A 22,601-nucleotide genomic window follows, 5' to 3' on the forward strand; every position below is an offset into this window, starting at 1 on the left:
GCTGTGATGATCAAGGGGAAAAGGCAATCAGTAACAGATGATTTTAAATGCTCATGTATTCTTTGTGCCAGATTTCTACATTTTTTATAATCTTATATGAAAATTTCCAGAAACTGCATCTCTCTGTGAACCTAAGGCAGCTTGGGCTTCTCTAACTTCTCATTTACGGCTGAAAATTGGTGCTCCTCTAATCTTGACAACTTTTACACCTTTGAAAATGAAACCGATAGTAGTATTTGCCACAAAGACAAAGAAACCAGACTGCTCTTTGAGTGTATTGCTCCAATACGAGAATAGAAACATGTCACTGCATAAAGTAAATGTAGCGCAGACTGGTAGGCAATGACTTTGGTTTGTGTTCTTCCCTGAGATTTTCTGTGTTCCCATTAAGGGCTCAGGAATCTTGTTCTGCAATTTTACGGTGCAGAAGTCCTTGGGTTCACACATTGTGCTTCTTTTGTGCCCACGACTGATCTCTGCCCCTCAACCAAACAGCCAGACTGATGTCTGTGAGCATCTTGGAGTGTCCCCATATCATACTTCCTCACTCTCCCAACTACTCAGATAAATGCAAACTGCTATAACACACACCATACTTGGCATAACTTTCTGCAGTATTCACTCATGCTTAACATTGCTTCTGACACCTACCTAACCAGTCTTTTGGCTCAAAAGGATTTTCTTGTCTTTTGCAGATAACTGCATGAAAAGATGAGCTGCACCACTGAGGAAGTCAGAGCTGTAATATGTGTTATTACTCTATATATTAAGCCTAGTATTTAAATGGCAAAATTCAATTTTTACATCAAAGAAATGACACATTCGGGATTTATTCTTCACAGAACATGAAATTTCTCTCTCCTGTCACTACAGGCTTCAAGTTATGTTTTCCTCTCCTGCTTTACAATGCATCTTATAGACAGAAAACAAACAAGAGACAATGAAGATTAAGTGATTTGTTACAGGTCATTCCAACTCTCTATTTCTGTCTTCCACTTAATGCATACTCTTAGTTGGAAATGGAGCCCCTTTACAGGTAAGGCTTTTGACTCCTGCAGATTTAAGAAACAATCATATTTTCCTCAGTATTCCTCAACATGGAAGCAACTTTTTCCCACAAAAGATTTCGGTTTAATAACCACAAGTTTCCTAGATTTTAGCCAAAGGAGCAAAATCTACCCAATGGACTTACGGACCTGTCTACATATTCTACTGGCGAAGTAAGACATTACTGCCAACCTGAGGTTCACACAGAGGTCCTCAGGTGCCTGAATTATATTTTCTGACAATCAGGAGCCAGACCTGTTGTAAGTTCTCGTGACAGTACTCATTTCCTCTAACCAAAGACCATTCCCCAAAGCAGGAATTGCTTTTGTAACTGCCTGCATCAGCTATGCTGTAGTACTCGAGGGACAAAGCTGTTCTGCACACAAAATGGAGCTCAGCAGCCAACTGGAATTTTAGCTAAGAGGGGCTAAACATCTAAATGGCTGTCTGCAGCCAGAAATGATAGTGGAAGCCAGGACACCTCTGGGGTGGGAGCAACCAGGAGGTCCTGTAGCACATCTCAAGGGTATCCACGGCCTGCTGTGAATAGCATTTTTTTTAAAGTGCTAAGAAAGGGCACTGCTTGTCTTTATAAAATTTAGTCTGCTGGAAGAAAGAATGCATTTATTTTTCTCCTGCTTCTCTCCAGCTTTTAACAAATGGATTTTTGTTTTGCTGTCGCTTAACGAGGTTTTTGATGAAGCTAACATTGCAAGTTTACTCTCGGAAGGTGCCTGCCACCTTAGAAGCGCCCATGTCTTCACCAGCATCCACTTGTGGGTTATCCCCAGGTCCGCACGGCTCAGACGTTCTTTCTGCCGAGCCACTTAAAATTTCCTTTCTTCACTGAACTCAAACGTGACATGGCGGTGCCGGGGGATGCTGTGAACGCGGCAACCACGCAGGCCGGGAACTAATTCTCCTCTGGAAACCAACAACCTTAGGCACAAGAGTGGCGGGCAGGTCACGGGGAGGGGCAGGGCAGGCGGTCACAGCCGGGCAGCCGTGCGGCGGGGCCGGGCCGGGTCCCCAGAGCCTCGAAGGAGCCACAGCAGCGTTCTTCAACCGCCTCGGAGAGCTCCCCAGGAGGCAGCTGGGACGAGGCAGGAAAAGCAGCCACGGCACGGGACAGCCCCGGACCCCAGCGAGGCCGCGGGGCGGGCCGCGGCGGCGCCGGGCACGCCGGGAGCCGCATTGCCGCCCGCATTCCCGCGCGGCGCGCCGGGAGCTGTAGTCGCGGCCGTGCCGCTCCGCTCGGGCGCTGGGGGCGGGCTGGAGCGGCTCCATTTTGCGCCCGTCGGCGGGGCTGCCCGGCCGTCCCGCGGCCCGGCCCGGCGCCAGGCAGGGCGCGGCCCGGCGCGGCGCCTCTCCCTTCCCTCCTCCTCCCTTCACTCCTTCCCGCCCGCCACCGGCACCGCCGCCACCGGGGTGGGGCCCGCGCCTGCTGCCCCCCGGCCCCCGCTGCCGGCCGCGGGCTGAGCGCGTCTCCCGGGGGCGCGGCCCCGTCCCTCCGCGGCGGCGGCTCCATGGTGCCCGCCGCCCCCCGCCGCCCCGCAGCAACAGGCAGGACGAGGAGGAAGCGGCCCCCGGGGGTCCGCACCGCCCCGCCGCCGGCCTGAGCGGCGCCGCAGCGGGAGCGACCGAGCGGGCGGGGGGCGCCCGCGGGCCGCCGGCGATGGCGAACCAGCTGGTGATCCTGAACGTCTACGACATGGTGAGCCACCGGCACGGCGCGGCTCGGGGCGGGGGTCTCGGCCCCCTCCCAGCGGGGCGGTGGCGGGGAGTGTCCTGCCCTGCCCTGCGGGGGCCAGGGCGGCTGGGAAACTTTGCTTGCCCTTCCTATGCCTGTCCCCGAGGGAGCTGGTGGAGCGGGAGACATAATGAACCCGGGGAGGGGAGGGAGGGCGAGGGCGGTGTTTTGGGAGGTCTGATGATTTCTACAGCCCCTCTGTGACCTGTGACAAAAGTTTGCCGGGCCGGGTGTTCCAGTGACAGGTGGATTTGTTCCCTGTCGCGGGGGAAACTTTCGCTACCCTAAGCGTCCCTGGTCTGTGCTCTTCCCTCTGCCACTGCCCCAAAGCTCAGCAGCGGGGAGGCCCTGCCTTTCTGCCCATGAAAACCAGAAAAGGGTCCAGTTTTCCAGGAGGGTTGTAAACCTCTGTCTCTGAAAGGATAAGAGCTTTTTAGCACAGTGTCAGTAAAGTGATTTCTTTCTAGACCATAATTTTTTATAGCTTTGTTATAGCTTCGACTTGGTAGAAATAAAAGGATTGCTTCAGCTAGATTTGCAGTCGTATGAGCTCACCTTCCTTCTGGATAATCTTTAGGTGGCACCTACAGCAGCTGTGGTATTGTCTTGTGTTCAGCTGGAAGCTGCTCAAATGCCATGGTAACAAATGAGGTGTTAAGTACCTGCATGGAACAGGAGGTTTGGATAAGCAATAAGAAAATATTATCCGCTAATGCGTTTCAGTCGCTGGAAATTAGAATGAGTGGCAGTAACTTCTCTGACCAAGTTGTGAGTCTCCTGATAGAAGGACATTAAGATGGAGAACTAGCTTCAGGTGACAGTGGTTGTGTTACTTAGCTTATTTTGGATAGGCTTCTCTACCACCACCATTTTTAAGTAAACCTGCGCTGTCTTGAAGGGGTGTAGGTATATAGTGTAATGTCAGTAACTGCTGGAAGTGAGAAAATACAGCTTATTTTGCTTGGGAGCAGTTACATGCAAATGCTAAAATGCTTAGTAGCAATCAGTAGGTAGCTATCTGTCTTGAAATCAAATATATTTACAATATCATAGCAACTTGCCTGATTTTTGTCATTACTTTCTTTTACTCTAATACTTACCTTAGAAATCAGTGTCCCTTTTTTTTGGAGGATTTTTTTTGCCCATGCTCTCTCTCTCCAGTGAGTATAGCCTGTTACCTTGATTTTGGTTTCCTTCATTATAGACAGTGAGGGGAGACTGGAGACAGGAACAGTCTGTTCACGGTGATTTTCTGATAGATGGCAGGACAAAAGAAGGGGTCTTTGCTCACCTGGTTGAGCTCATATGTGATGCTAATATGAGAAAAAGTCACAGTGTGCCTTATTTATACCAGACTTGAGGAGGGAAGGATGCCCTGTCACATGCATATATATTACTTCTCTGGACTACAGTGCAAATACATATATTGGGGAGTCTCTTTTGGCGTTTAAAAAAATATGTTTTTACATTTATTAACTATAAATATTTGTACAGAGGAAGAAGTAGGACTTTGGTTTCATGACTCTTACATGAGAATATCTTTGAAGTCAAGGCTTGACGCACTTCTGACTCACCAAAATGGAAGACCCACTATTCTCACAAAGACTTGCTTAATTGTACAAAGTGGGCCCAGTTCACAGGCAGGCTGTGAAACCTTAACAGGACTGACTCCTGTGTAAATGCCTGCCTGGAAAGTAGTGCCAAGGCCTCTGAGAAACTCCATTCTCACTATGATGGTAGCACTGGTGGGGTGTGACTTCAGCATACTGTTTCTTTTTCTCTTGTCATAGTCTACTCTTTCATTCACAACATCCTTTCTTTTTCCTCCAGAGCTGAATTGCTGTGATCAGTTTTACTCCATCCATTCTAGGAAGACTAGTGGTTGACATGAGGGAAGTCAGGGGAAAAAAGCAACAGGAAGGGTGTGCTCCTGAAAGCTAGTATCGTGTTTTTCCTAAGGACACATTAGGGACTGTTGGTTATCCTGTTGTTATTACTGGGGCTCTGCCTCTGTTGGGAATTCACACAATCTCTGATGCCACCATCTGTGGAAGGAACTTGCTCTCCAGAAGAAGTAGTCAAGCACATTTTGCAGATGTTTGATTACCTGTAGGGGTGACTTTAATGGTTGAAGCTGCACATCACCACAGATTATACATATTATAAGATGAAACCACTAAGGAAAATACTTCTCTTTCATGCTTCGGTCCTGTTTGTTGTTTTGTAATGATATCTACTTTACTTGACCATTAGAGAAACGGTTTGCCTTCAAACTGATGAGAAAAACACAGGTTTATGTGATGTCTGAAAGATACTACCAGTGTACATCTTTCATCAAACTCCTGCTAAACCACATCTCAGTCCATCTGAAATTTGTTTGAAACCAAAGCCTCACTTTCATGTTGCGTAGCAGTTTTTACTGCTTGTACAACAGCTGAAATCAATGGTACTGCTTTATTTGGGGGCACTAGGAGTGGGTGGAAGAAGGGAGGAGTCTTCTGTAATAGCAGTTTTGAAGTTCTGTTTATTCACCAAACCATGCCAACTGCATATTTGACACATTAGCAGGTTTGCTGTTTGCTTCTGATGTTCCATGTCACTTGAAAATGGGTTTGGAATTGGGGTTTTTGGTTTCTCCTTTGGAACAAGAGACCACTACTATTCACCTGGTTGACAGAACCAACATAGCTGTAAAAACGAACAGCTTTATTTTAACCTGAATGCAAACTGTGGCTTCATTTCCCAGGCAGCTGGTTAGGTATGCAGGGGAATACTAAGTGACCTTGCTACTGTTGGAACTCCTTACAGGACTGAGCTGGTTGCTTTTGGAGGATATACCCTTCCAATGTCCTTACTGCTTGAAAAAGCAAAAATCTTTGATACAACCAGAGTGGGAGGGGGATGCATGTGTTGTAGAAGAAAGTCGACTTTCAAGTAGTGGTAACTTTATGGAGAGAGAGAGAAGCTTAAGGGCATATTTACGTGGTACAGTTCATGCCTTTGAACATCTTTTATGATCATTAAAAGGGTAAGGTGAAGGCTTTGATATATTGTGTTTTGAGAACTGGAGTACTTTATGGCTTCATTTTAACTAACTGCTATTTTTAGGAGTCTAGTTTTTTTGTACCCAAATAGTACTCTATTTTTTCCCTTGTCAAATAAGGTGATAACAAGCTAAAGTATTAATGTAAATGAAAGCTCTGAAGATATTTTTGAAGCACTGGGATTAGTGTTTTTCTTTCATTGTAGTGGCATGACTTTATTGTGCAGATAGAAAAATACTTCTTTAAAATTTTCCTTATGACAGATTAAACCTGAAATCCTGTTTTACAAGACTGACATATTGCAAAATATTGAGAATATGGGATTGCACCATACTACTATGGCAAAATCCATATCAAGACTAAAGGGAATCCAGTTTGTGTAATGTAACCAAGGATGTAGGATTTGGGATCAGTTTGGGCATGTTACTGAACCAATGAGCTACACAGATTAATTTAATTTACAATCTTTATTTTGCAAGTTGTATGTAATCTTTTCAGCTGCAGCCAAATTCAGCACTCTTGCATTTGTCCTGCATTTCATCCTTCAGTGAGATAAGGCATTTTGTTCAATGAGTAAGTGGGACCAACCTTCCAATACCTCATCCAGATTAAGTAATAATTATATATAATTACTGTTCCTAGGGGGAAAGTAATTCTGCCTCATTGAAATTCTTTTATCTTCAATTAACCTATTCAGTTCTTACTGGAAATATGAAGCAAAGTGCCAGCTTGCTTCAGGAACTTCTTCCAAAGCTGCTAACTTTAGTTCTATTTGCCACCAGTGCTCACTTTGTGCAGTGTAGCCAACTCTGAGTGTTTAGGTGGCACCAGTAAGGAGGAGCACGTGCTTGGATAGGAGCAGGCTGTGCTGAACACCTTGTTGGATCAGCTTTCCATCCTGTTCATCTGCTTCTGTCCAGATCAATGAGAAGGCTTGGTGACTCACATTTCTCTCTCCTTCCAATACTTTGTTTGGTTTCGTGGGGCTATGGCTAGGGAGTACCGTAAATACTTTTTACCCTCATTTTTTTCTGTCTAATAACCAGCTAGGCTTTATTCTGTCCCACTGTGTGTGGTATCTTGTGTAAGTTTTGCTCTGTTTTCAGAGAGCAGCCATAACCTTGCTAACAGATCCAATGGGTATGTGATAAGTAGGTTGTTTGGAATTCAGCAGCCAGATTCTGAGTTTCCTGGCCGCAAGTGTCCAGGAGAGCAACAGACTAGAGGACCAGAGACCCTGTCTAGCTCAGTTCTAGATTAGGTTCACTTGGTTACACCTTCCCATTAAGCAAACGTACTTTATTCCAGTGATGACAATCTGTACTTTGACTGTGCCTACGGTTTTGACTATAAATATAAACCTGAAACTGTTTTGAAATGGTGAGCTGGTAAACTGTGGGGTAGGAAGGGCTTCAGAACTAGAACACATTGATGTTGCAGTAGCTCTTCTGTTTTCCTGGGGACTTTGATTTCTCCTCATGGTTAGAATCGTTTTTATTTATGCTCACAAACCCACTAAGATGAGTAGTCTTCTAATCCTTCCCCTTCCTTGCCCTCTTCGTATTCCCCCTGTTCTATGTCTTTCTATACAGAGTAAATATTAGCACAGTATATTTCTGGATGTAATTTGTTCATACAGACTTGCTCTCTGCTCTTTTCTGGGGGTAGAAGGAAATAACTGCTAAGCCGTTTAAATAGACTAAGGTGATGATTTAGTGTAGTCATCCATACACCACTAGCTAAAGCATAGCACTACACTGACAAAGCCAGAAATTAAAGCAAATGGTAAAGTTTAGTCTTAAACAAAATTTATCCATGGATCACAGTTGATCTTTAAATAAATATAAGGCACAAAATATGCCTTCTCTTAATTCATATTGACAAAATTTCTCACAGCTGGCTTGTCTGTTTGTAACTACTGGCATGACGTGCTCTTTTTGCCATTTGTTTTCATTTTTATTAATAGTTTGTCAACCTGAGGTGTAGTGTATCATTTTTATTGGGAGACAAAAAGCTTACACACTGTAATGTTTTCAATGGCACTGTAAATTACACACTGACTTCAGCCAGCACATCTTCAAGTGTGACACCTGCAACTTTTTACGTTTTTATCATCGGTTGTGCTGCATAGTGGCTTTGCCTCAGAAAACACTGATTATGTCAACAGGTTGTGTGAAGAAGATAGATGTTTTTTCTTGGTAGCCAATTTCAGTTTTTAAGGACACAACTGAGGCTTTTTTTATTTTTTAGACTTTGTTTCAGGTTCCTTCTCAAATTGTGTGTCACTTGAAATCTTTTAATCTTGGAGATTGATACCTTGAAGGTGGTGATGTAGATAGGGAAAGAGTACCTTGAGGTTTTCCTTTTCCAGAGTTCTGCATCTTTCAGGTGTTGAGGGTAACAGTTAGCTTCTGATAGACATTTGCTGCTGGTGCACTTTCGTAGAAGAGAAAGCACTGAGGGAAGTTTTCTGTCTTCACTATTTTTTCCCTTTTCTAAAAAAATTTCACTTCTGATTCCTTTTAAAATGCATCTGTTTTCTGTTGGCTACAATACAAGTAATATATTGGAAATAAGTGTCAAACCTATGCAGAGGACTTAAACCTCATGTTTGGAGCTCCATGCATCAGCAGCCTGGAGAGAGCTTTGTCTCTTGTATGGTGACCTCTAATTGAGTATTGAAGGACAAAATATAATAAGGTAATTTCAGTCCATCCCTAAGTATGTCTTGTGCTCATCTGTTCTTAAGCAGGTGTGGTGATTACTGTTAATGACAGTCAGTGTGTTTATCTCACAGTCCTACATTCCAATGTACTCTGAAGAAAAATGTGCTCCTTAAAACTGCAGCAATTGATTCTAGAATGTATTCCACCTAATGGCAAAGTTTGCAACTTACAGCTTGTTGACAAATAGAAGGTTGATCTGGATTTCTCCCGGGTACAGACTCCTTGGCTGACAAACTTTGACAGCACTAAAACACTGGAATATAACCTAATGGAATTAATTCACTGCTTACGGTTGGGGAATTTTAGTGGCATTCTGTTCCTGTAAAATGGGTTGTGCAGTTTACACTTTGTGATAGGGTTTAATACTTTGTGATAGGGTTTAATGCTTTTGATGTGGGGAACAGTCTGCTCTGAGAAGATAAATCTGTACTGCAAACTAACTAGAGTTTTGGGGATTTTTTTTTTTCCTTCCTTTCTTTTAGTATTGGATGAATGAATATACTTCTTCCCTTGGAATTGGAGTGTTTCATTCAGGTATAGAGGTGTATGGCAGAGGTATGTACAAGAAAATCATCACTTACTTTTTGTTTCAGTAATACTGTTATTTAAAAAGCATTTTTTCAGGTAGTGAGGGGAGCCTCGCTCCTGAAACCTGTTCATCTCTTTTCTCATCTATTCTGCCTCTGGAAAAAACCTTCAATGTGAATAATCTGGTAGCTTGTGCATTCTTTTGTATAAAGCTATGCAACTATGAAAAAGTGTGCAACTTATTCAGCCAGGCATATAAATCTTTATCTTAGGTTTGGAAATACTTTTAAAAACCTACATAAAAAAATGTGTGCTTCATGTAAGCATGGTTGAATCCTTTCCTCAGTTTTCTGTCAGCACTTAGCGCAATGAGTTAATTTTTAACTACAGCAACAATAATCTGTTGCAGAGAGACACCTAACACTGCGTGATACTCAGGAAAAAGTCTATTCCACTTTGGTAGGTTTATTTGTTTTAGAGACAGTTTCTTTCAAAGGCATCCCATGCATGCTGTTCATAAAAGATGCCCTTGTGATAAATAGCAGTAATGCTTTCCAGTTTTGCTAAACAGGTTGTGCTTGGGTGCTACAGCCTCCTGTTCTGTTCAGGTCACTTTGAACCTGCATTGCAGCCAGAAGGTGTTTCTGTGCATGCCATAGCACAGGGTCAGGTCTGAGCTGTTTCTGCCCTAAGTATAATGACGCTCTTAGGTGATGGTGTTGCTGAAAGAAGTCCAGTTAAAGAAGGAAAATCTACTGCAGTGGGTTTTTTTTGGAATGTGTTGGGAGGTGAGGGGAAGGAGCAAAAGGAGAGGCATGCACTCCAAAGACCACACTGCCCAAAGTTATCTTAAACTATGTTTCAGCTACTGTAATGGTCACATTCTGTCTGGTTTTGCAAGTGTTACCAGAGCAACAAACTGACAAAATATTTTATTATTAAATTATTGTTTAAAACCTTTTTATTTTTATTGTTAATTTTTTTTTTCTAATTTGTTTTAATCTGCCCCAGAAAGACCTGACTCTTAATAGTGCTGTGCCTGAAACCCAATTTTTGAGCTGTACCAAATACATGTGCCTCCCTTCCTGTTGGGATTATAGAAGCTTTCTCATATAGCTGGTCATGCCCCTGCTAGAACAATGACTTGCATTTTTCAAGGCACATCAAACCTTTTATTTATTAACCTGTTGTTAAAAAGATTATCCACAAAACTGAGTGCTAGACTTGGGTGATGTGTTAGGAGTTTTGAGGAAAGGAAGTGTGAAGCCATGCTAAAAGCTTTTTATTACACTCTGGGTGCGGCGGGCTCTGTTATCTTACAGGCGCAGACGGAAACTACAGCACACCATAGTACTTTCATGTAGTGTGAGTGCTTAAGCCAGCAGATGCTATGTGCAGACTTGAGATGCATGCACTGATTTACTTACTTGTTATAATAAAGAACTTGTGACAATTGAACTCTTGCGTATCAAGAAATTTAAAGAACCTATTAGGCCACTATGCACTGCCACATTGAGGACTGTAGTGTATACTGAATAGAAGTGCCAGCAGACCTCTGAATCCCCAGTTTAGATGTAAGTGGAATTCTAAAGACAAGTATGTATAAAGATGTCCAATTTAACTTATAAATGCTCACTTACACAGTGAAAACAATATGTACTTACTTACTGCAAAGTTATTAAAGTTAAACCTGTACATTGATGTAGGAAGTTTCCTGTTGGTTTTTACTTAGGCTGAGTAGTAACTGACAAAATTATTGATTTCCAGCTCATTTCATTTGCTCCCCGTGTAAATAACATGTCTGCTTGCTAGCTTTAGATCCTTGTGAAGCCACCTTCCAGTCAGTGAGCTCTGCTGTCTTTTACTGTCATCAGATGCTGGTTTTGTTAAATCTAAGCTTTCTCTTTCAGAATTTGCCTATGGTGGTCATCCATACCCTTTTTCTGGAATATTTGAGATTTCACCAGGAAATGCTTCTGAGCTAGGAGAAACATTTAAATTTAAGTAAGAAAACTTACCTATTTTCTTGCTCTTTGAGAAAGCATCTGAAAAAGACAATCTATTGCATTTATTTTTGAGCAGAGATGTATCGAATTGTTCAGGATTTCTGACTTTCTAAGAAATGCATGTGTTTGCATAGAAATGAAAAATGGAATGGACAGAGGTCATGAGACAATGAAGTGTCTACAGCAAAAAACTTTTTTAGCATACCATTAAATTCCTGAAATGTATACAAATTTTGTGGACTTGTGGCTAACTTTTATTACTCTTGCAGCATAAGCAATGCAGTAACTTTTTCAAGGTGGGTAATCAGCAAGGAAACATAATCTCTCATTATAAAGATGGAAGTGATGCCATAAAATGGAATAGAAAGAGCCTTTGTTATTCTTGGAGAACAGAAAGCTCTTGCTACCCACAGTGGAATGGCTTTTGAGCAGTGTATGAACAGTAGTCCACCTATATCATGGGAGACTGATCACCTTCTACTCTCTGTTTCTCTTCTAGAGAGGCTGTGGTTCTAGGCAGTACTGACTTTATGGAAGATGATATAGAAAAAATAGTTGAAGAGCTTGGAAAGGAATTCAAAGGAAATGCTTATCACCTAATGCACAAAAACTGCAATCACTTTTCTTCAGCTTTATCTGAGGTAAACAAACATGAAGGTCTATAGAAAGGTGCTTCACAGGTGGCTACAGAGCATCATCTCCTTCAACTCCTTTGTAACGTTTGGTTTAATTTTCAACTTCCTGTCTCTGTTGCCTTGAGCAATTTTTCAGGTTGTATTTGTGCTTATGTCTGAAGCATCAGATTTTGCTGCTAAATGTTGTTGTCATACATAGTTTGTGTTAGAGCAGAGGTGCATTCCTAAAGACATACCTAGTAAATAAAGTATTAACAAGATTTCAAAATAATTTTAGTTGTTTCAGGGATTGCTACTGAAGGTAGAACTACATGTTATTTTTATCAGATTATTTGTATTTCCCCACAGAACCATCACTCTGTAAATAATTTTCCAGGTTATGATCTAGTGTTAAAGAACAGCAAAGGCATTGAAGTTACTCAGATAAATGTTACTCTTCTGCTTGAAAGGCTTTTGTCAAATTACTGCTGTGCCAGCACCCGTGTCCTGGTCACGTAGATACTTGAGTGGTCATGCAAAGTATTTGACCGAGGAGTCAAATGGGCTTTGTTGTAACAGGATCAGTTTGCCAATATGATTGAATGCTTGATCATTCACATGTGTATCCACACAAGGGAAAGGGTCAGGAACAAGTAACCCAGGACAAAGAAGGGAATGGAAACTCTGATTTTCATTGATAGTTGACAATCTCTGCTTGCCAGAATTTATTCTAATGTTTCATTGAAACATTCCAAAACAAGGATGGCTATTTTTCCCATGTGAACTTCCATAGATTTTAATTAATTTAATTAATTAAAAATTAATTTAAAAATTAATTTAATTAATTTTAATTAAGAAATTAATTTTTTTTCCAAAATAGTTAATGCATACTTACTGTATAGCCTGTGTTTTATGTAGGCTGATCTTTCAGTGGTAGCAGAAAATTTCATTGAAATGATGATTCATGTGCAATGCTGGTACAAGTAAATGGGGTAAGATACTGACAAAGCTGTAGTTGGTGTGAAATTTGGCCTATATGGCCAGAGTTTTGCCATACTCTTCATTTGCATGGTCATCTTGTTTCTGTTTTAGGTCTTGTCCTATTTAGTGTTCAAATTGACTATAAAACTGGGTATTATTGCAAGTTAAATGCTGCTCAGTTACAGCAGAGTAATGCTCATGCTCTCCAGATTTGCACTGTAATACCAGAAGTGAATGTGGAGGTATTTAAGTGAAGTAACTCACTCCTTGAATAGTGACAACAAAATTATTTAATGACTGATGTGCAGTCAAAAATAAGTACTTAATGCAGCTTTACAAATTTTTGAGGCGTTGAACCCAGCTGTCCATTGTACAGCTCTTGTTCAGTGAACTGAAGTGTGTGCTTGGCCTGTGTTGTAAGATAGTGACGTCCTGTGGAAGTCATCAGAGGCCACCACAGTAAAGGGCCTAAACTGTGTGTGTAACTCCATACAGCTGTGGTATTAACACTGTCTTTCTGGCCACTTGATTTCAGGGTGCTTTTTTGTAATAGTGGGATTTCTCCTACAATTTCTCTTTCTGAGGAATTAGCACTGAATAGAAACCATAGCTTAACTAATTTCTGTGTCTTTGATAGAAGTTATTAAAAAATAGTGAGGTGGTTAGGCTTTTCAGGACTTTTAAGAAAATCATAGAACCAACCATGTGTCCAACTTTCACAATGGAACATAGGTGTCATTATGGGACTTGCAATGCTGCTGTTACTGATGGAAAATTGTCATAGTGCAGCCAACTTGGGTGCTTCTTGACTGGCATTTGTGATATGTAAACTGTAAGGCTGCTGTAGGTTTTGCTTTTTATTTGCAGTACTGCCGTTTTGTTACTGCTGAATCCAGAAAACAAATTAACTCTTTCGTTTTCCTTCCCCCATAGATTCTCTGTGGAAAAGAGATTCCACGATGGGTGAATCGCCTTGCCTACTTCAGCTCTTGTATACCCTTCCTCCAGAGCTGCCTGCCAAAGGAGTGGCTAACTCCTGCAGCCCTCCAATCTAGTGTTAGCCAGGAGCTACACGATGAGCTGGAGGAAGCTGAGGATGCAGCAGCATCAGCTTCCTTGGCAAGCTCGGCATCTGGGTCTAGAACTGGACGCCACACCAAACTATAAGTCCTCCTCCAAAGTAGCAAATGGTTTGAAATACTTCAGTTTGATCTCTTCAGCAATTGACTTCCTGACAGAACATGAGAGCCAACTCTAGAACATTGTTTTTATATGCAAAAAAAAAAAAAAAAAGCTCTCATCAACCCCTGTTTCAGCTCAGGATTATTTACATAGTGAAAGGAATTGCTGGGAGAAAAGGGAAGGATTTTGTGTGAAGCCACCCTTTTCATTTTCACCTGTTTGGTAGACTTGCGTTAACTTAACATCTTGCATAAAGCAGAACTTAAATTATTTGTTTACAGTATTGTGTACTGCTGTTTACAAGTCCTGCAAGGACTCCTGCTACCATGGAAGAAGAAAGAATTTAAATTTGATTTCACTGTTGATATAAATCAAAAGCAGTGGTATGATGCCCTGGATGAACTTTCCCTTTTGTTGTCAAGATTTAAGGCAGGAGAACATTAAATTGAGGAATGCCAGAAACTGCAGAATGCTATATATCTGAACAGGGTACTGTGCGCTTAAAGTGGCTGGTGTAAGCAAGTAGATTGCAGGATGTAGGGAGACTGGTTTGGTCTAAAATCTGTTCCTAGAAGTATGACTTCTACATTAATGAAACTGGATTTTTGCACATATGAAGGGAAATTTCTATCTCATTGCAATGCACATCAATCCATTTTTTTTTTTCAATTCAGCCATGTAGTTTTCATCCTGTCTTGTGTCTTGCAGTTTACTTCAGGATTTAAACACGTGAATATCATTTGCTAGAAGCATCAACAAATGTTTCACTTCTTTGCTTTACTTGATGTCAAACTTGCATATACAAGTTAGTACTTGTATTTCTTTTTTGTTTGTTTGTTTCATATAGTTTGGAATCGTGTAAAACAAGCCATTTATGGTTGGGGAATGGCCTTTGCTTCCTGCTGCTGATTTTGCTTCACATGAGTTTGTAAACATTTGTGTCCTTCTTTTTTTGAGCTATAAATTACTGCCCAGTTGTGCATATCCACACAAATGATAGAGAAATCCTAATTTATTTTCCCATAGTCTCTATCTGTGGCATTAACTTTCTTACCAGATGTAATGAAGAAAAACCTGAAAATTGCTTATGCACCTGCGTGTTTACACAGCAGAACCCACTAATCTGCACACATAATTATATCTGAAAGTAAGAGATACTATTTTCTAAAACACAGAAGTATGTTTGCTGGTAGATTATAATTAGAGCTAAATTATAATTAGTGATCAGAATATATAATTGAATGCCTTATTCTTGTTCATTATTTAAAGAGAATTAATTGTTCTTCCAATCATTAGTGTAAATTAGTGAGGTTCTATTGTGCACATACGGCTACAGTAGCACAAACATGAGGGAGGTGAGCTTGAGTATTTTGTAAGACTTGCTGCCTTAAACTAACAAAAAACATACCATCCCTAAACCGGTCAGCTCACTAAGAAGTGTGCATTACTAGAAATATGAATTATTCTTATGAGCTTTATTTACAGTCTTTTGCTGGGTTTAGTTTTTCTGTTGAATGAAATACTGACTCTGCAGTTTCTGCTGTTTAAAAGCAAAAAAAAAGTCCTCTTGGGAGGCAAAAAGCTTCATATTATGAATGCTCATGGCCATGGGTAGTGGTGCCATTGAACCCTATGGGAAGGTGCAGTAGTTGTGTCTTCGTAAGAATTCTTAGGGTTGCCAGCTCCAACTTGTGTTAGAAACAAGTGGAAGTTTTTCTGCTGCCACCTGGGTTGAATCCTTCATCAGACAGACTTTAGGTTTTCACTTATCTTTTGTGATGCAGTGTAGTACAGAGAGAGAGAGAGAGATATGCTCAGTTGTAGTGAGGGGGAAATCAAGTGAGACTCTTTCTGGAAAGAAATAGTAGTAAATCTCTTTCTGGAAAGAGATAGTAGTAGAAGTCTCCCTAACTGTATTTTGGTACATGTCTTAATAATCTCTTCTGCCAAGTGGGAAATGCTTAAGACCTGGTGAGTCTGACACTAACTTCATTCTCTGTTTGATATCCAGAAGCTGGGTATACTGACCCTCCCTGTTGAGTGCTTTCCACTCTGAATTTGAGTTCTCCTTTCCTTCTTTTCCCTGTAGTGAAAATGAATATGGTGGTCTCCAGTCAACTCTCAAGCATTACAGAACTGAATTTCGCACTACTCACAGCTCAGATAACAGGCTGCAGACAGGTTATTTTGTCTCTGCTGTGCAGCTGTGGTAGTAATGTGACTAAGTCTCTTGGCCAGGGCAGGTCCTTTATTTCAGCTCAGGGTTGAGGCCACTGATCTAGCAAAGTACTGTAGCTTTTCCTATGCTTTAGGAAAAATAAATGGACTGAATTTTCATTGCTACCTTTTATGTACCAAAATCAGCTTTTTAGGCTTCTGATACATCCAGAGCGCTAGGTCACAAATCTCTACACCTTCATTAACACACACAATTACAGCATGTACAATGCAAGAACGTGACAGATCACAGCACAGTTTTTATTTAGAAGTAAAACTAAGACTATTTTTTATAAAGCAGACTGGAAAGTTTGTAACAAAAACATTCACTTTATTGGTAGCTGTACAGGTGAAAATACTGTCTTATGCTCCATAAGGACTTTTTTTTGTTTGTTTTGAAATCATCCGTTTGTAAATCCTGTGAGGAAACTGACACCTGAACCCTGAAGGCTGTTGGGTATTGTATCAAAGCGAGCAGTGCTGTAACTTCAATCATGTGCTGTCAGCTCAGCCTCTGCTGGATGCCTGCAAGAAGTCACCCTGCCAGTGGTTACTCTGATTTGTTAGCAATAGAGCAAGTTACCTTTCACCAGCATTACTGCCAAGCAGGGATTACTTTAGTCTACTAATGACCACACTGTGCTAGGACTAGAACACTTCAAAATGCTGTGAGAAAGCTGGACACCTGTGGAATCATTTCCATCAAAACGGGTAGAAAAATATCACCACTTCAGGGTTCTGCTCTGTTTACTTTCTCATTATTTCTTAATTTTCTGTGAGATAGTACTTTTGATATGTATTACATTGTTTCACTCAGTCATTTTATTTAAATGCCATTTTCTGTTCAGCAAGCCAAAAAAAATCCAATGTACTGTCAGTGTGCACCAGTAACTTCAGAGTGGCTTGGTAAAAAAAAAAAAAACAAAACATAGTTGCATTACTTCTAAAATTTGCAATGCAATTCTGATCACTATTGATAGATGATAATTTTCACTGTTGGAAGTTGGTTACAAGCTGAATATCCACTGATGCATTTTTTGTAAACTTGCATTCAAGTTTACTACATAGTATTTGTATAAAATTCAAAGAATTTTGACTTTTGTTACCTGTACATGGCAACAAGTTGTCTAGCATCTTAAATTTAAATCCATCAGTTTATTAAAAATACTTTTATAAAAAAAAAAGTTGGCTCTGTGTGTTACTTGTACCTACAGCTTGTTTTGGCAGTGCCACCCAAGCTGATGTTTAGTTCTGAGCAATGGTTTTGAAGGACAGTGAGACTATCCAAGATTTTCCTGTAGTTAAGCTTTAGGCTGACATGAGCATCAGGTGCTGTAATTTGGTTTGTGCGAGACATCTTCCCCAAACATCCCAGGCTCTGGCGCAGAGCAGCCCTTGAGGACATGCTTTGACAGCACTGAAAGGTGTTGGTGCTGGAATTTGCAAAGGGCAGATGAGTGCATGTGTTTTAACAGCAGAAAGATTTCTCTGCAAGTTGAGGGCACTGGTAAATGGGAATGCTGTCCTGTGGCTGTCCGAGCTGGTGTTGTCCCTACCCATCTCTCCCCATAGCTGGGAAGGGGGTGTGTTTTGCCATGTTGTGCATGCTGAGCAGGACATGTCCATGTGCACTGCTAACGAACATTGGCTAGAGCCTGACTTGTTGGAGAAGCTGCCCAGATGCAGATGTGTTCCCTTTTCTGAGTTTTCCTCACCAGCAAACCTGCAAGAGAGTTTGAGCAACCTGTAACCTATTGAAAGAAAACTTGACAATAGTTCATCAGTTAAAACTAATGTGAGTTCCAGATGAACTCACTTCTGGCATCCAGTGGCCAGGAGTGCTGATCAGCTTCCAGGAAGGTGAGCAATTCACAAAAGTATCTACTGCATTGTTTGCTAGTGGGTGAGTGGCTGCATTTAATGGAGCTGATCTTGAAGAAAAGATATATGTTCCAAATGAAATTTTATTTTCTAAAAGTTTCTTCAGCCATGCAGAAGTATATGACAAATTTGTCATTGGAACAGCTTCACAACAGGCAGAGGTTTTTCATGGCTATAGCACCTTAGTCCTATCACCCCCCCCCCCCCCCAGAATGAATGCATTCTTTCTCAGTGCTTCATGCAGTGCAATGGAAATAACTACTAGACAGTTCCTGAATTTCTCTGAAATCTTGTGGTTTGATCTAAATCAGATCATAAAAAACTTGAAACTTGTCAATGTAATAACTTGTCAGGGAAGCCATGGCAGTTCTTTGGAAGAGCAGCTGTGCTCCACTGGCAGCTCCCATTCCTGCTAGGCTGGAGTAGGGATCCTGTATTTTTCACATTATCTGGTCCATTAAAATTAGCATATAAACAACTAAACCAGGATCTAGCCATAAAGAAATGCAAGATCCTTCACTGGAATAGTTTTAGCTTGCTTTAGGCATGACAGAGGCTACATTTATCTCTGGGTCTCCATAGAGAGAGACATTGCTCGTACCAGAGTAACTCTACACCCCATCCATCTCTGAGCAGCAGCATGGGACTCATAGAACTAAGGGAACACTGATCCTTCTGCAGGTTTAAGATGGGTGATCAGCAGTTCTCCTGGTCTTTTGAAAGTTGTTGGTTTTGGAATCCTCAAAGCAGCAAGCCCTGCTGCACCTGCTGTGCTGGTTCCAGACCGTGTGTTAGTGTGAAAGGAGAGAAATCCCTGTTAGTGTCTCCTGGACAAAGTGAAGGTGAAGGAGGGGCTTCATGTGTGCCCTGCAGGAGCTGTTGTTCATTGCCTTTAACTCGTGATTTCTCCTTAGGGAGCTGTTTTTACCTCTCTGTCCCATTTCACTTTTACACAGCCTGAAACAAGGCACCCAGATACAGAACTTCAGGAAGCCGGGACTGTGTTGCTGAACTGTTCCTGCTGGGGCTCATGACAGCATGGGAGGAGAGTTAAGAAGGGGTACAAGCTATCGTGGATGAGAGAAGCCTTTCCCACATCCATGATATGTGCATCCAGAAGCATACCCTGTCTGCTGCCCCAGGCAGCTGTGGGGTAGAAGTGTGGGGTTTTCAAATGCACCCCTTGTGGAGCTCTGTTCCCGTCCCAGTGTGGCTGGTGGTCAATATGGGTCCTCCTGTACAGTGAGACAAGTGATGTGAATCAGACACCCCCTGGCCAAACAGGGCACAGACAGGTTTTTATCAGGCTCCAGTGGAACACATCCAAACTCCCTCAACAGGAAGGGATGGGGGTGGAGGAGACCCTCTGTTCCCAGTGAGTGCCTGAGTGATATAGCAAATGCTCCCTCATGTTTCCCAAGAAGGAACGGTCATTACTGTTAGCTCAAGCAGAGCCAGCACCTTCCTCCCAGAATAAGTATAAAGCCCTATTAAACCCACCTAATGAAAACACAAATAATGTTGAACAGAAAATGTCTTGTGTTCCCTATTTGGGCTGCAGAGGCTTGTGGGTTTTGTCCTGATTTTCCCATTCCTAATTTGCCTGTGGGAAACACTGTTTTCCCCCAGCCCTCCCAGTGCCAGCACACAATAGCTGCTTGTTTTTTGCCTGGAAGGAATTGCTGAGCCTTTAAATAGCTGGAATTTGGTTTATTTTTCTTCTGTACTTCAGCTCATTCATTACTCAGTCATAGCATCCTAAAAGTGAGGATTTCCAAAAGCATTGGCATTTGCCTCCTTTGATTTGTTTTTTTTTTTTTTTTACAACCAAAAGATGCTCTGCATCTTAAATTTCATGCACCAGCCTGGTATTAGTGTCACTAATCCTGCAGTGAATTAATTCATATGCCATTAAGCAAACATGAACTGAGTAGTGAGGACTAGCAAGAGCTGATGTCAGTGTAGCTGGCTCAAATGCTACTGTAAAGGTCAATTACTTTTTATGTCAGAGAGACTTGGAAAGTTTAGTAAAAGCACTGTGGAGGCTGTCCAGGCTTGCTCTTCCCTCCAGCACTCTGGAGTTGAGGGCAGAGAAACACCTCAGGGAGTGCCCAGCTTCTGTGGATGCTCTCATCTCTGCAGTTGCTTTCTTTAAGCTGCTTTGCCCTTCCAGGAGCCTCGTGGCTTCTGTGCATTTTAAGAGGTTTAAAGGAAGAACAGACTCCATGGCCTAGAGCACTGCCTCTGCCCGTGGCTCCCTGCACAAACGCTCCCCAGGTGAAATGCCACGCTGTGAATTGCCCCCAGGGATGCTGTGCTTATCCCACGCTTGAACCTGCAATGCATCCTTCAGACAGACAGGCAGCCTCTAGCACCTCACCAGCTGGCACTGAGCTTCAAAGGTGTATCAATTGATGCTAATATTGCTGTGATTATTGGTGCTAATGTTGCTGTCTCCAAATGAGAAAGAAAAAAGGGCTTTTGTACTAAATAAACTGACATGTCATTATTTATTGATAATAAACTAATACTGCAGAATTGAACTATGTACAAAATCGAATCTGTTCAGAGCTTGACTACACATCTTCCTGGTCCTGGCCTGTGGCATGACCTATATGTACAGCAGTTACAGAGCAGTCAGCTCCTGAGAGTCAACTTTTTCTCCCTCAGTCCCTGCAGATGTACAACTTCCTAAATGGTCTCTGAGGATCTGCTTTTTACCTGCAGACCAGGTAATCCTATTGGTCATGACTCTCTTCCCTGATTGTGTCATGAGCTGATCAACACTTCTTCCTTATCATCTGGGGAGGTTTACTGAGAACGCAGTTCAAAGAAATGCAGCCAAAAGCTGCAGCTGAGCCTGGGTCAGTCAAGTCCCTCTCTCTGCCCAAGCACACAGACAAAACTGCTAGCTCCTGAAGACTGTGACATAGTTGTGGCTTCTTAAGGAACACCACAGGGAACAGAATCTTCACCTGGAGTGCAGATATTTCTGGTAGTAGTTAGGAAGAATTCCAAGAATATTTGTAAATTCAATGCAATGCATGTAGGACTTTATTATAAGTATACACCTTCAACAAGCTGACCCATAGGAGTATTCTAGCAGCAGTGGAATAAATGAACAAAGTATGTGAAGTAAGTGGGTTTGGGGGGGCCAAAAAGAAAGGGACACATGCACATTCAAAGCTAACCACAAGTCCTTCTATCACTGCTGAGGCCTAGGAATGATACAGGGGTGGGAAGCAGGGTGAAAACATCTACAGACCCTTCCTCTCTCTGCCCTCCTCTCCTGGGTGCAGGACAAGCTGCCCTGAGAAGCAGGATGAGGAGGATGTGCAGCAGCCAGGAGAGACACTGCACTCAGGCTGCTGCCAGTGGAATGGGATGAAGCCTTTGAGTCTGGGCTTGTCCATCTCACAGCAATGAGCAAAGGATGTGCATGTGCAGACTGAGGGAAGCCCATCCATACAGGCCAGGGAAGGACAATCAGGTCAGCTGTCTTCTTTCCTATGCATGCTGCCAGTCATTTCTTGGTTTCTATGGAAACTAGCTGCTGCAGAAATGATGTTATGAAAATTACTTCTGAGATTTAAAGCTAACAGATTTGCTTTGCTCTAACAGGAGCAGAGAGACTCATCACTGTATTGCCCTGCATGTGTTGTAAAAGCAGTTTCAGAGAAGTTGCAGGTACACCAGGACAGCCTGCACCACCTGCCCTGTGTCACTAACAGCCTGTGCAGCCCCAAACTCCAGCCAGGGGAGAAGGGGAGGAGGAGGTGGAGAAGAAAGGAGCAGAGACTTCAGACCCCATTAGCCCCTTACTGGTGGGTACAGCTCACACCAGCATGAGAGGCAGCGCTGCTGCCATCTCTGGAGGCAGAAATTTATTGTTTTCCCTGCAAAGTCCAGGCCAGCAGCAGATGCACCAGCAATGTGTTGAGCATGTAGTGAGATATTCAAGAGGCTGCAAGGAGACTGTGCTGCAGCACCTTGAGTGGAAACAGTAAAGGCAGCAGTGGTGGCTTAGAGACAAGTACAGCCACTGTGAGGCTGCCAGGTACTGAGCAGGGGACTCTTTATTCAGTTTACTAGTGTATAAACTAATACACTGTATTAGTACAGTGGTCAAACTGTACTACTGAGTGGTCAAACATCAGTCTTGTTGGATAGGCCTACACTTATATAAATTGCTGTCAGAAATAAATGTATTATTTAATAAACCAAGGTCATGTCTTGCTGAGAAGCTCAGTAGCAACCAAGTGAGCCAGTCTTTGATGGAATAATTGGCACAAAAGCATGCAGAATTTAAAAAGCTTAACTCTCCCTCCATATTATTAATTACTCAATTGAGTTTCATTTGGAAGGAGTCCATGAAGTATAAAGAGGTATTTAACCTAACAAGAGAAACTCCAGAGCCCATGTTAGACAGTGTGATGGAAGCCTGTGGTCGATGATCAGGATCAGTGGTGTGAAGACCAGCTGTGCCCACCACAGCAGTGACTCACATCTCCCATGGAAGGAGGCAGGACAGATGTGTGTGACATCTGTCTGTCACAGATGTGCTGACAACCCTGTGCCTGTTCAGCTTAATGCACTGCTTGCACCTGCAGGTAATACCTTCAGCT

At 42.3% G+C, this 22,601-nt stretch overlaps 1 protein-coding gene across 1 annotated transcript; it reads left to right on the forward strand.

The window, feature by feature from the left end:
- Positions 1-2,649: 2,649 nt before the first annotated feature.
- On the forward strand, positions 2,650-17,279 carry DESI2 (desumoylating isopeptidase 2). Its single transcript, XM_005530582.3, has 5 exons — positions 2,650-2,761; positions 9,050-9,122; positions 11,006-11,099; positions 11,601-11,742; positions 13,630-17,279. Exons 1-5 carry the CDS (start codon positions 2,723-2,725, stop codon positions 13,861-13,863), a joined length of 582 nt encoding a protein of 193 aa, XP_005530639.1. The 5' UTR covers positions 2,650-2,722; the 3' UTR covers positions 13,864-17,279.
- Positions 17,280-22,601: the final 5,322 nt, after the last annotated feature.

Source organism: Pseudopodoces humilis, chromosome 3, assembly GCF_049639895.1.
Source record: "Pseudopodoces humilis isolate 2021_Gansu_Grassland_sample_001 chromosome 3, ASM4963989v1, whole genome shotgun sequence".
Lineage (NCBI taxonomy): Eukaryota > Metazoa > Chordata > Aves > Passeriformes > Paridae > Pseudopodoces > Pseudopodoces humilis.